This window comes from Anomaloglossus baeobatrachus, chromosome 7, assembly GCF_048569485.1.
Source record: "Anomaloglossus baeobatrachus isolate aAnoBae1 chromosome 7, aAnoBae1.hap1, whole genome shotgun sequence".
NCBI classification, from domain to species: Eukaryota; Metazoa; Chordata; class Amphibia; order Anura; family Aromobatidae; genus Anomaloglossus; species Anomaloglossus baeobatrachus.
Genome location: NC_134359.1, coordinates 234,642,351 through 234,657,032, shown reverse-complemented (window position 1 = coordinate 234,657,032; position 14,682 = coordinate 234,642,351). Strand labels below are relative to the sequence as shown.

At 42.2% G+C, this 14,682-nt stretch overlaps 1 protein-coding gene across 3 annotated transcripts in view; it reads left to right on the top strand.

Moving 5' to 3' along the window:
• The window catches only part of SNX29 (sorting nexin 29), a 584,130-nt gene that overhangs the window by 477,316 nt on the left and 92,132 nt on the right, over window positions 1-14,682 (top strand). For all 3 annotated transcript variants that reach the window (XM_075317954.1, XM_075317953.1, XM_075317955.1), the window contains exon 20: window positions 2,415-2,554. In XM_075317954.1, coding sequence (XP_075174069.1) covers window positions 2,415-2,554 — 140 coding nt within the window. The remainder of the gene's footprint in view (window positions 1-2,414; window positions 2,555-14,682) is intronic.

Sequence of the window (14,682 nt, the reverse complement as noted above, 5' to 3'; positions counted from 1 at the left end):
GATCTGGTGATTGACTTGGCCATTGCAGAATGTTCCACTTTTTTGCACTCATGAACTCCTGGGTAGCTTTGGCTGTATGCTTGGGGTCATTGTCCATCTGTACTATGAAGCGCTGTCCGATCAACTTTGCGGAATTTGGCTGAATCTGGGCTGAAAGTATATCCCGGTACACTTCAGAATTCATCCGGCTACTCTTGTCTGCTGTTATGTCATCAATAAACACAAGTGACCCAGTGCCATTGAAAGCCATGCATGCCCATGCCATCACGTTGCCTCCACCATGTTTTACAGAGGATGTGGTGTGCCTTGGATCATGTGCCATTCCCTTTCTTGTCCAAACTTTTTTCTTCCCATCATTCTGGTACAGGTTGATCTTGGTCTCATCTGTCCATAGAATACTTTTCCAGAACTGAGCTGGCTTCATGAGGTGTTTTTCAGCAAATTTAACTCTGGCCTGTCTATTTTTGGAATTGATGAATGGTTTGCATCTAGATGTGAACCCTTTGTATTTACTTTCATGGAGTCTTCTCTTTACTGTTGACTTAGAGACAGATACACCTACTTCACTGAGAGTGTTCTGGACTTCAGTTGATGTTGTGAACGGGTTCTTCTTCACCAAAGAAAGTATGCGGCGATCATCCACCACTGTTGTCATCCGTGGACGCCCAGGCCTTTTTGAGTTCCCAAGCTCACCAGTCAATTCCTTTTTTCTCAGAATGTACCCGACTGTTGATTTTGCTACTCCAAGCATGTCTGCTATCTCACTGATGGATTTTTTCTTTTTTTTCAGCCTCAGGATGTTCTGCTTCACCTCAATTGAGAGTTCCTTAGACCGCGTGTTGTCTGGTCACAGCAACAGCTTCCAAATGCAAAACCACACACCTGTAATCAACCCCAGACCTTTTAACTACTTCATTGATTACAGGTTAACGAGGGAGACGCCTTCAGAGTTAATTGCAGCCCTTAGAGTCCCTTGTCCAATTACTTTTGGTCCCTTGAAAAAGAGAAGGCTATGCATTACAGAGCTATGATTCCTAAACCCTTTCTCCGATTTGGATGTGAAAACTCTCATATTGCAGCTGGGAGTGTGCACTTTCAGCCCATATTATATATATAATTGTATTTCTGAACATGTTTTTGTAAACAGCTAAAATAACAAAACTTGTGTCACTGTCCAAATATTTCTGGACCTAACTGTATATACAGGATTCTAGAATACTGTATATAAGAATCCAGGCCTCTCTGTATAATGTAAAAAACACCTTATTATACTTACCTAGGGGGCGGTCTGGTCCGATGGGCGTCACTGCTCGTGGGTCTGATGCCTACCCACTGCTGTGATTGCTGTTCTCCTTCTTCCCAGCTCCGTGTGGATGACATGTCCTACGTCAGCGGGTCAAAAACCACCCGCGCATGTGCACTACAGTACTTTCATGTGTCCTCAGTGGGCAGATCAAAGTGCGCATGCGCAGGAAAGCAATACCGGCCTGTGTGGCTGACGTAGGACGCATCATCCACACGGAGCTGGGAGGAAGGAGGATGGCGATTGCAGCAGAGAGGAGGCGCCAAACCCACATGAAGCAATGCCCATCCAATGGACCGCTGCCTAGGTGAGTATAATAAAGATGTGTTTTACATTATACAGATTGGCCTGGGCTCTTATATAGAGTATTCTAAAATGCAGTATATAAGGGCTCACTGGTGGTGGTCGCAGCTCATGAGGGAAAAACCTGGTGACAGGTTCACTTTAATTACTAATGGCCATGCATTATCAACAAAACTGCGGCCATTACCAATAAGCAAGCCATTAAAGGGAATCTTTCACCAGGTTTTTGCCACCTAATCTGAGCACCATAATGTGAGACCCATATTCCAATAAGGATAAGTGTTATCTACTTGGCTGCTTGCTGCAGTTTTGATCTCTTGCTTAATAAATCAGTGATTTTATCACTAGAATACTAATAAACCTGCTGCCATGTAGTTCTCCATTTTCATAACCTCTCAATAACCCCGCCCCACCACTGATTGGCAGCTTTCTGCCTATACACAGTGTACACAGCAAGCTGCCAATCAGTGGTGTGGGTGGGGTTATGCAGAGCATTATGACAAATAGTAGAGCAGCAATAGATAAAACTGTGATTTTATCAAAACTGCAGCACCTAGTAAGTGATACATTGTTGGAATCAGGTCTCTGAGGGGGTAGCAAAATCCTGGTGACAAATCCTCTCTTATTTTTAATGATGCAGTAGAAAGCTGCTGCGACATATAGGAAGCGGCTTCTCACCTTGGCCGCGTGGTACATACTGTGTGTGACCCCAGCCTCACAAATTCAGCATGTTCTTATATATTTTATATATTCTTTGCCTTTAAAATATTTTTAAAAGCAATGGTTTTTTTTTTTTGTCCTTTTCCAGGATGCAAAGTTTGTAGAAGAACGGCGGAAGCAGCTGCAAATTTACTTAAGAAATGTCATGAACAAAGTCATACAGACAGTGCCAGAGTTTGCTGCCAAACCTAATAAAGAAAGCTTAATACAGCTAATGCCCTTTTTTACGTAAGTTGCTTCTATATTTTAATTTATTTTACCTTGTGCTGTTTCATATGGAAAGTGACAATAGATAATTTGTAAGGCGTTCTCGTGCTCCTCAGTACATAAACTTATTGCAGTATTCCGTTATATAGAAAGGTTATATAGAGGAAGTCAGAATGAGCTTGCTGACGGATTCTCAGTTAACTCATTCTGCAAACATCAATAGACAATGAAACACAATAAATACAGACATATGTTGGTAGATTTCGATTGGTACCTAATTGAAAAGTTTTTTAGCGCATATACATTTAAGTAAAAAAAAAAAAAAATATATAGAGGTCAGACATTTTCTTTTGTTAGTACAGCTTTGCTCATAGGTTGACCAGCACTTTTGTCCATAAGATGGCTGCTGATGGAAGAGCTTGTAACGAGGCCATCACTCTGCTCCAATAGAAAAGCTACTTTTACAAATGTAGTTTTCCTGTCAATAGAATTTAAATCCTGTCTGGCAGACTTACTGGAGCAGCAGCTGCAGGGAGAACATGGAATTTTATTCTTCCTGCAGCCGCTTTCTTTCAGTAATTGGAATGATGCAGGGAGCAGTTAATCACTGCTTAATATTCCGTGAAGTGGCTGCAATCACTCCCAAGCACATTGATTGACAGACTGCTCGACAGACACTACAAACACACGGCAGAGCAGGCTGACCGCTAAATGCCGCATAGTGATTACGGCCGCTCTCAATGTAGTGAGTGGTAACTGTAGTGCCTCACTGCACTGCCCTGTTGTTTGGAAGAAAGAGTCTGCAGGGGGAATATAACTTCATTTTCTCCCTGCTGCTCCATTAAGCCTAAATCATGGGTTTTAAACGAGATTTACCTGCAGATTACCCCTTTATCTGCAGCTAAATAGTCTTTCGGGATGTGACAGGTTCCCTTTAATTTTTTTCTGCCTTGTCTATTTGCATTTTTTGTAAACTACTAAAGGGAATCTGTCACCAGGTTTGTGCTATTCCATTTGAGAGCATCATAATGTAGGAGCAGAGACCATTCCATGATTCCAGTGATGTGTCACTTGCTGGGCTGTTTGCTGTCATTTTTTATAAAATCGTGGTTTTCTTTGCTGCAGATCTAGCAGTTCTCAGAATGCTGAGCTCTGTGTATCCCCACCCACACCACTGATTTGCAGTTTTCAGTCCTGTACAATGTACACAGAAAGCTGTCAATCAGTGGTAGGGAAGGGGTTATACAGAGTTTATGAATATGGAGGACAACATGACAGCTGGTTTACTAGTCTCTTGCTGATAAAACTGGGATTTTTTTTTCAAAGCCACCCTAAACAGCTCAGTAAGTGACACATTGCTGGAGTCAGGGTCTCTGTCTCTACATTATGCTGCTCTCAGATTAGGTGGCAAAAACCTGGTGACAGATTGCCTTTAAGAAAGTTTTTTCTTCCTTTTCATTGGCACTCATGAATTGGTGCATATTATATGGCATTCTCAGAGGACCATACTATGTCTGCACAAAAAACCTCAACCGCTGTATTACCTTGTGTAAAGATCAGTGTACATGGGAACCTTCTTGTTGCTGTCATGTTACACATCTTTGTAAAATGCACTCCTGTTGGTATATAAACATGGTAGGAAATAATTTCTACACTTCTAAATATTATAATCTAAATCACGTTATATAAATCCATACTATAGTTCATTTCTGGTCTTTTGTGTACTATGGTAGTATTCTACACAGTATATGATATAATGCATCCATATAACAATGACTACACCCCTAAAGCCGTTCCATAGTGAGGTAAGGTCATTGATTGCCATCTTTTCATGAGAGGTTGCCTCTGACCAACTGAAGGTTGTCAGGGTCAGATGTCTCCTGACAGATATCCATTGACCGGACTGTCAATATGTTTGGCAGGTGATCAGAACACTAAGTAGTGTCTTCAGATGTCACCTTTCTCATTTCCAGTGCGGTTATTGGGCACGGTTGATAAGCAGAAGTGCTAATTACTTTCAGCTCTGATGTGAACGTGAACAATCCTCTCCCATCAACCTCCAGACATCCATCCAATTTATGTGGGTCACAGTGGTCTATAGAAAACCGTCGAAAATAATAAAATGTTCATGCTGCTGGTTTCATTTTGATATTTCATATCTTTTCTGATATATACATATATCTCTATCCAGATATTGTAGGTTTAAGTCCTAGCACTGCAGGTCTTGATTACATGCACCTGATAGGGACACAATGAATGATAGCTCAGCCATCCTATTGAATCAGGGGCGAGTTGGACTGCCGGTATTGTGAGTGACCGCCCAGCAGCCCAATCTGGCCAGGTCTGCTGGGTTTCCTCCTTGTGTTGCCTGCCTAGGATAATTATTTGGCTATTTAGCTGGCTGACAATGGTCAGACCTTTGTCAGGCTTAGCTAACTTAGTGGAGTGTGTACCTCTTGTCTGCTGTTCTCCTCCTTTGCTGGCCTGACCTAGGAATTGCATTTTTCAGTTTTGGTCAATACGTTTTAGGAAAGTAATATTCTGGTTTTCTTTTTATTGTAACGCAAACAATAAATTGCACAAAAATATTAAAAACTTCAGTGTGCATAACTATTCACCCCCTGAAGTCCGTACTTTGTAGAGCCTCCTTTTGCGGCAATTACAGCTGTAAGTCGCTTTGGATAAGTCTCTGTGAGCTTTCCACATCTTCCCGTTCCTCAAGGCAAAACTGCTCCTGCTCCTTCAAGTTGGATGGTTTCCTCTGGTGAACAGAAATCTTAAAGTCTGACCACAGATTCTCAAATTAGATTGACTAGGTCTCTCCATTTCCTCTTAAATCACTCAAGTGTTGCTTTAGCAGTATAATTTTGGTCATTGTCTTGTTGGAAGGTGAACCTCCGTCCCAGTCTCAAATCACTGAGACTGAAACAGGTTTTGCTCAAGAATTTCCCTGTATTTCGCAATCTCCATCTTCCCCTTAACTCAGACCATTTTCCCTGGCTCTGCTACTGAAAAACATCCCAACAGCTGGATGTTGCCACCATCATGTTTTACTGTCTGGATGGTGTTCTTGGGCTGAAGAGTTGTGTTGGTTTGGTGTTTACTTTGGTGGCCAAAAAGCTCAATTTTGGTCTCATCTGACCACAATACCTTCCTACATACATTTGGGGAGTCTCCCACCTATCATTTGGCAAAATCAAAACAAGCCTTCCAGTTTTTGGCAGTATGTAAAGGCTTTTTTCTGGACTTCTTCCATAAAGGCCAGTGCTATGGAGTGTATGGCTTATAGTGGTCATATGGACAGATACTCCAGTCTCTGTTGGAAACTCTTTAGCTCCCTGTTGGTCTCTGTGCTGCCTCTCTGCCTAATGCCCTCCTTCCATGGGTTGAGAGTTTTGGTGGGTGGCTCTCACTTGGCAGGCTTGTTGTGGTACCATGTTCTTTCCATTTGATGATCATGGATTTGATGGTGCTCTGGGGCTCATGAGAGATTGAGATACTTTTTTAGAACCCAACCCTGCCTTGTTTGGAGATCTCCTTGGTCTTCATGGTGTTGTTTGGTTAGTGGTGCCTCTTGCTTAATGGTGTTGCAGCCTCTGCGGCCTTTCAGAAAAGGTGTGTATATACTGACAGATCCTGGGACACTTAGATTGCACAAAGGTGGGCTTCCTGTCACTAAACATGTGACTTATGAAGGTAATCGCTTGCACCAGAAATTTTTATGGGCTTCATACCAAAAGGGGTGAATACATATGCACATGGCAATGTGAATTTATTTTATCTCATACATTTTATTTTGCCTATATTTTTCTCCCTTCACTTCCTCAACTAGTTAGTTGGAGTACAAAAATATTTAAACACAGGTTGTAATGTAACAAAATAGGTAAAAAGTAGAGATAAGCGATCCTTTGGAGGATGAATACTTTCGCAAGGCATCATATTTTGAGCATGTGGTTGATGAAGTCGCGAACTGAAATGTAAAAACTGATGACTCAGTTATGGCCAATTATTTTCTTACTTTCACAACTTTTGATTTTCACAAAGTTTGTTTCTTCAATGTTTTTATATCTATTAGTTGGCTGTTTCTATGTTTACTGAAGTACAATTATAAGAATGTCATATGTTTTGCACATTTTTATCTACAAAGCATCAAGTTTATGTAAAGACTCATTATATACAGTGTTGTCAATCATTTATGAAGATGTTTGCAATTCAAAACCGCATGCTGGATATCCGCTTTCTGGGCCAAATCCTCACTGATGACCCATTCTTCTCTATCAGTGCTTAGGGTTTATCACAACTTCTGTGTTTTTGTTAGTTCACCCACTTTGAGGATTGAGCACAGGTTCTTAGTGGAACGGAAATCTGGGAGGTTTCCTAGCCATAAACCCAAAATATCAATGTTTTTGTTCTCAGTGGGACTGAAATCTGGGGAGATTCCTGGCCATGAACCCAAAATTTCAATGTTTTGTTAAATGAGCGACTTAGTTATCACTTTTGCCTGGTGACTTGGTCTCCATCATGCCGGAAAAACCAATGTTCATCACCAAATTGCTCCTGTAAGATTGGGAGAAGTTGCTCTGGGAACATGTTTAGATCCCATTCTTTATTCTTGGCCGCCCAACACATGCATGAATGTTCTCAGGACAATAACTAGTGTTGAGCGAGTAGTTAACTATTTGTACTTGCTATGCTGTTAGCGAGTACTGTCTGCTACTCGTATATTCGTTGCGAGTAGCGGGCGCAATGTAAGTCAATGGGAAATACTCGCTAAGTAGCGAGTAACCTGAAAGTTGTACTATTTGCCACTCGCACGAAAAGTGCGGCTTTCGGGTTACTCGCTACTTAGCGAGCATTTCCCATTTGATTTACATTGCGCCCGCTACTCGTAACGAGTTTGCGAGTAGCGGACAGTACTCGCTAACAGCATAGCGAGTATGAATAGTTACGTAGTCGCTTAACATTAATGATAAGCTTTACCCAAGTCTTCCTCAGCCCAATGCCTGTGCTTTTTGCAAAATTTATTTTTCTCTTCCCCCATGACAGCACCACCAGACAGAGAGGTCCACCCATCTTAGGGCAGGAAACCCACTGAAATTAAAGGGTGGTACCTCTCCACCGCATCAGTTTGGTTTCCTGTCCCAAGATGGGAGACCCAATGCCGGCTGTGTTCTCAGCTGGTGAAGATGGCGGTGAACCAGCGCTGGAAGTATGGCTTACCTGCCGTGGTGCCGGAGGTCATTCCCGGAAGCATTCCCTCAGGCCTGGCTCCCTCTTTAGATTCTTAGGACCTCTGAACCTGGCCTTAGGCTTGTTATACACATCTAAAATCCATATGTGCCCGAGAGGCTGTTCCCTTCCGGTCAGCTAATGAGGGGCTGGACTTGACATGCCAGTCCATACTTGGACTTGTGAAAACTGCGTAATACTAAACATTTTTCCAGTATACACTCCCTTTCCTCCCTACTGAACCATATACTGTACGAGTTTGACAAACTTTTCTAAAGTTTAAAAAAAGAAAACCTCTGTAGATAGCAACGAAGCCGCAAAGGGCAGAGTCAAAGCCTTGCTCTTTACAAAGAGGAATCCGGATAATTAGTAATGAATATTAATGTAACTTTGCTATCTGGTGTCAGATGTGTAAGCATGAATCAAAGATGCCAGGTTTTGTCTGTAGGAAGCTACATTAGAGGGCTTATCATGGGGGGGTGCGCGCCTACTGTGATTACTCTTAACTTTAATTAAACTGTTTAAAAAGTTCAAGTCAAAGATTTTATTGAAACATAAATCAATATCTTCTTGTAAGGTGGACTCGTTAAAAATAGCTTCAGTGGCGTCTGTTTCGCAGCTCATCTGTTGCTTTCATCAGGGTCAGCCAAAATTATTCTCATTTTTTTTTCCCACTGAAGAGATTGATTCGGGAGTAAATCCATTTGTTACCTTTTCTAAATTCTCTTGGAAGTTAACAATCCCTTTGGTTGACAAACTGAGAGTCTGAAGGATGAGAAAGCGGCAATGTCCTTATTACTTTTGAAATTTCCATTTGAAAGGCGACAGAAGGGCTGCCATTTATCTTTCCCTCTCTTTAAAGTTTTCCAGAACGCGTAGAGTAAAGGCTATGGCGCATTAGTTCCTATTTTTATAGCGATACACTGCAGTGGAAACAATCGTCTAGATATTAGTATTACATTCCTAACCAAAGCTCTATACATGTTCTACATTAAAGCTTAGGTTCACAACCCATGGTACGTGTACAGGATTTTCACACTGTTCTCATCCTGTATTTTTAATAGGCACCGCACAGTATATGAACATAGCCTCGGGGTACTTTTATGTAGTTTGAGTAAAGAGAACTTTTTGCAGGACCATTGAGAAACACTGGAAGACATTTTGTTAAAAATTGTATAACTTGTGCCAAATCTTTAGTGTATTTACTTCAACTTCACCACTCCATATTTATCAAAGATCACGCCTTAACACTAGAAGTCCCAGAGAGGGGTCATTTAACAATTCTACCTTTGGAACCCAGAGACGGGTCAAATGACCTGAAGGATTTTAGCTAACATCTTATAATCACCGTCTTTTGTTGTGTAATTAAGGCCATTACTGTCGCACCACAGGAGGTTGTTGTTGTTTTCCATTGAGTTTAGCCATTTAGTTTCTAGATAGTTCTATTCAGTTTATTGTATAGTGTCATTTGACCCTCTTTCGGGACGTTAGGGGGGAGCTCGAAATTTCTGGGACTTCTAGTGTTAAAGGGAACTAACCAGCAGGATTTTCATATATATAGTAAAGCCAGTGCGATACTGTCCTAGGATGCTGAATATAAGCATAGCTTTTGTTCAGAGATCGAATGTTTTATTTCAGAAATATGTGCAAGTAAAGTTCCAGCAATGCACTGCTATTTGCAACAACAGAGGAATATGTAGGTCAGGTTTTGCTATCTAAACCCACCCCTGTCTGCCTGCCTGACCTCCCCCCCCCCCCTGCCACCATAATAGATATTAATTCCAGTGCAGGCAGAGGCGGGAATAGATAGCAAGATCCGACCCACCTATTCCCTTCCTGTTGCACCTGTCAATCAAATAGCAGTGCATTGCTGGAACTTTACTTGCACATATTTCTGAAATAAAACATCCAATCTCAGAACAAAAGCTATGCTTACATTCAGAATCCTAGCACCAGTATAGCACTGGCTTTATTTTATATATGAAAATCCTGCTGGTTTGTTCCCTTTAAAGGGAACCTGACAACTCAAACAATCCATCTGAAGGATGTATCAAACCATACCTGTATGCTCTCAGGCATGCATGTTTGACTCTGAAACGCTGCGGCATTTCAGAGAAAAGCATACTTTAAAAACTGCCATGGACTGAGGTACATTGCAGACTAGTCGGACAGGCGGGTCCCCAACGGCTTCTTCTTATCCATTTCCCTTGAGTGATGGGTCTCTCCCTGCATAATAGGGAGAGAACTGTTAGTTATTAGCAGCAGGTGGGGAGAGGCCATCAGGGACCCACATTTTCTACTATTTAGGTGTGCGTCTTGGTCCTAGTTGGGCTTAAAGTAGATGTAATCCATCGCAACGTAATAGATTCTCCTTGCAGTCCTGAGCACGGAAGGCGCCTCTGCCAGGTTGGGGCTTTAATGTATGCCTTTCTCAAGAATGGCACAGCTTATATGTTTTCAATATGAAGAGGGGAGAAAAGGCACCCATACCAGTTAAATAGGCATCAGTAAAATTACTATCTCCCCTTACTTCTCATATACAGGAACGGACGGCTCAGTCAAGCACGCCTGTATTCTCTATGTGAGAGCCATTGAATAAAAGGATCGACCGAAATTCCAATACATCTTTAATTTTTGGCCAATTCCGCTGATATCCGTTGTGTGAGACAATTTTGTGTTTTTGTGGGCCTTAAGCCATTAGACATTTGTGAAGATGGCTCACCTTCTTTAAAAGGAATCTGTCAGCAGGGTTTCACTTCTCAAACTATTTATATGTTAATTTGGCTCATTCAAAGACAAGTCCACTGATATCTTTACACGACTAGTCTGTTCTGATTTTTAGACATTGACATTTATACTGATATGCAACTGGCTATAGTAAATCTTAAGCCTCTGTCACTCCAGCTCTATTCCCCACCCAGCGCTGCCCCCTCCTGTTTGACTGAAATCCTCTAAGCTTTGTGACTTCAGGAAAAGGAGACGTCTGTCAAGCAGGAGGAAGCGGCACTTGGCTCCGTCTTTACGAAGGAATGGATGGTACCGGCTGTGCCAGCATGCTCCATTCACTCAGAGTGTTCCATTTTACAGCCTTGAGCACTGTTTTAAACTCTTATTCTCCCGCCTTCCCATATTCTTTTCTGATGTCACCTATTATGGGATCATGGTGGGAGTTAAGGCCCCGTCACACTAAGCAACATCGCTAGCAACATCGCTGGTAACGAACAACTTTTGTGACGTTGCTAGCGATGTTGCTGTGTGTGACATCCAGCAACAACCTGGCCCCTGCTGTGAGGTCGTTGGTTGTTGCTGAATGTCCTGGGCCATTTTTTAGTTGTTGCTGTCCTGCTGTGAAGCACAGATCGCTGTGTGTGACAGCGAGACAGCAACAACTAAATGTGCAGGCAGCAGGAGCCGGCTTCTGCGGAGGCTGGTAACCAATGTAAACATCGGGTAACCAAGAAGCCCTGTCCTTGGTTACCCGATATTTACCTTTGATACCAGCCTCCTCCGCTCTCACTGTCAGTGCCGGCTCCTGCTCTGTGCACATTTAGCTGCAGCACACATCAGGTAATTAACCCGATGTGTGCTGTAACTAGGAGAGCAAGGAGCCAGCGCTAAGCATTGTGCGCTGCTCCCTGCTCTGTGCACATTTAGCTGCAGCACACATCGGGTTAATTAACCTGATGTGTGCTGTAACTAGGAGACTGGGGGCTGGTCACTGGTTGCTGGTGAGCTCACCAGCAACTCGTGTAGCCACGCTCCAGCGATCCCTGCCAGGTCAGGTTGCTGGTGGGATCGCTGGAGCGTCGCAGTGTGACAGCTCACCAGCAACCTCCTAGCAACTTACCAGCGATCCCTATCGTTGTTGGGATCGCTGGTAAGTTGCTTAGTGTGACTGGACCTTTAATGAATCATGATATGATAGCATGGTCCTGTCATTTTGTTTTTCTTGCTGATATAGTGACATTCAAGGGCTTATGTAGCAATCATTGGGCCCCATAGCAGAAGTTCTATTTTTTCCCCCACCTCCCTCCCACCAGAATTCTATATATTATTATTACGCGGCTGGGTCACTGAAGAGCATATCTCACAATTTGTGTCCTTACAAATTATTTTTCCTCCTGTTGAAGCCCCTAGATTCCCCTTTGATTGCACCTATAAAGTATGATGTCAACAAAAGTGCCCCACAAAAACTGTATGGTACCCACACAGGGAGTTTCTCCATAGTACCTTCCATAACAATATGATGACTCAACTGTAACCCCTCAACTACCCTGACAAAAAATGGTGATCCCAACACAGCATGATCACCAACTGTGGCCCCCACACAGCTCTGCAAGTAGTATATTTAGCCTACATAGAGTATAATGGCCCCCACACCTCTTCATACTGTATAATGGAATCTACTAGCCCTCCAAACAGTATAATGGCCCCCACACAGCCCTCCGCAAAGTATGGTGGACCCCTCACAAACCTTCACACTGTATAATTACTTGCATACAGTATATTGGCCCTCAAATAGCCCTCCAAGCATTATATTGGCCCTCATGTAACCTTTCATAAAGTATAATGAGCTCCACATTGCTTTCCATATAGTATAATGCACCCCATAGTCCTCCATATAGTATAATGCACTCCTCATAAACCTCCATATATCAAACTAGGCCCCATATAGTCCTCCATATAGTATAATGTACCGCACATAGTCCTCTATACTATATAATGTAGTCCCAGTAGTCTTCCAGATAGTATAATACACCCCATAGTCCTCCATATAATATTATGGACACAACAATGTACTCACTGAATAAAATAAATACCTCTCCCCATTCTCCCCCTATTTCGGTCTCCATGGCATGTGTTCTGAAGCTCTTCACTGCTTGGCACAGCGGGTGTGATGAAGTGACGTGCTTGTGGACGCTAAGCTGAGCTGTCAGAGCTCTGATACAGCGGGAGAATGATGGAGGAGGACTGCCCCCTCTTTCACCTTTGCTTTCAACTTTATCGGCATCTAAGTTACTGATGCAGATGAACATGCGGTGAGGTGCACGGGGAAGGGAGACGGTATGGGCACTAACACTGGGTCCCCCGATTCACAGGCCCCATAGTGGTTGCCTCGTCTACTGACATTATTGGTATGCCTCTGGCACCATTACATAGTCATTGATATTTTCTAGTGGCTTGAATTAGAGGGAAAGAGTAGGAAAGCACCAGACAGTGGAGTCTCCAGAGCAGCTACCACAGTTGCTCTCCTCATATTCCCCTATGGCTATATACCTGCTGCAATGAATATAGATTATTATTATTATTATTATTATTTATTTATAGAGCACCATTAATTCCATGGTGCTGTACATGAGAAGGGGGTTACATACAAAATACGTATACAAGTTACAGTAGACAGACTAGTACAGAGGGAAGAGGGCCCTACCCTTGCGGGCTTACATTCTATAGGATTATGGGGAGGAGACAATAGGTGGGGTGTAGGTCAGGCGGCAGCTCCGCACGGTGGTCGGGCGGCAGCTCCGCACGGTGGTCGGGCGGCAGCTCCGCACGGTGGTCATCAAACTTTCTTAGCAGAAATGTGTATAAGAAATATATTAGTAGTTTAGAAATACCTAATGTATAGTGAGATGGCCCGGACTGAGAATGGATGGGTACATTTACAATAATTTACTACAGAGGTACAACGTCTGCTAATGGTCATAATAACGCAATACATAAATGTATATTTGCTTCATCAACAAGCCAAATGGTCCAGAACAGGTTTAGTAATTTGCCCATGACATGTCAGTAGACATTGATGTACAAAACGATAGTGTTTAATGATACATCATTCACTGAAAATGAAAAGGAATCTTTACATCATGATGGTCAATATGAGACCTAGACCGACATATCACTATGATCTGATTCATTTGTCATCTTGTCCCGGCAGGAGGAGAATCCATTAAGAAGTTAGTGAAACTGAATTTTTCAAAACATTCATTCCTTTATTTCATTGCATTGAATCAGATATGTAAATGGCTTTACTATTTACTTTAACGGGATTTTAGAATTTGGGGGAAAAAAAAAATAAATATATATATATATATATATATATATATGTATATATATATATGTATATATAATTTTTTTTTTTAGCAAGAATGATCTCCTCATGTTAAACTGATCACATGGTGCCCCGCTGACAAGATCTCTGTTGCAATATTGGGTAACAAGTGTTCAGTTTATATGGAGCACCAACACAGGAGAAATGATGTATTTGAGCTCTAAGTGTTGCTCATAGACATGTTGAGTCCTCTAGAGACAGATGCAGTTTTTCGCCATTATTCACTACTAGACCTAATAGAACTTAAAGGGATTGTTCACTACTAGACAAAACCTCCTTAGTCAATTCAGGGCCCCTTAGAAAATAATAGTAACAAAACGTCTACATTCACGTCTTGCTGTGGTGCTGTTCCAATGATGTTGGCACTGTTGTTATGGCCGTAACATTGACTACAAGATCAAGTGTGTGGTTCTGTTCTGATGAAGATATCAGTTTACTTTAAAACGCATCAATAATAAAACCACATCCAGTTTCCCCAGTATCTTGGATCATTCCTTTTAGATTTCTATTAGCAGCTTTTCAGTGGTTTCCTAAACCCGTGGCACTACAGCAGCTGACAACGTTGAGCTTGATGTATGTTGTGTGAAACATAACTGCACAAAGTCAGCAATTCCCTTTATCATTGGATAAAACCCTGTTGCAATTTTTGTTCCCCCGTTTTGTGACGTTGCTGTAATGGCACCACTGCAAGAGGATGTAAGTATAGACTTTTTATTTTCTATGAGGCCCTGAATTGCTTAAGAAGGGGTTGTCCAGTAGTGAACAACCACTCTAAAGATGCTCATCTTTAATTACTTTAGATTCCCAT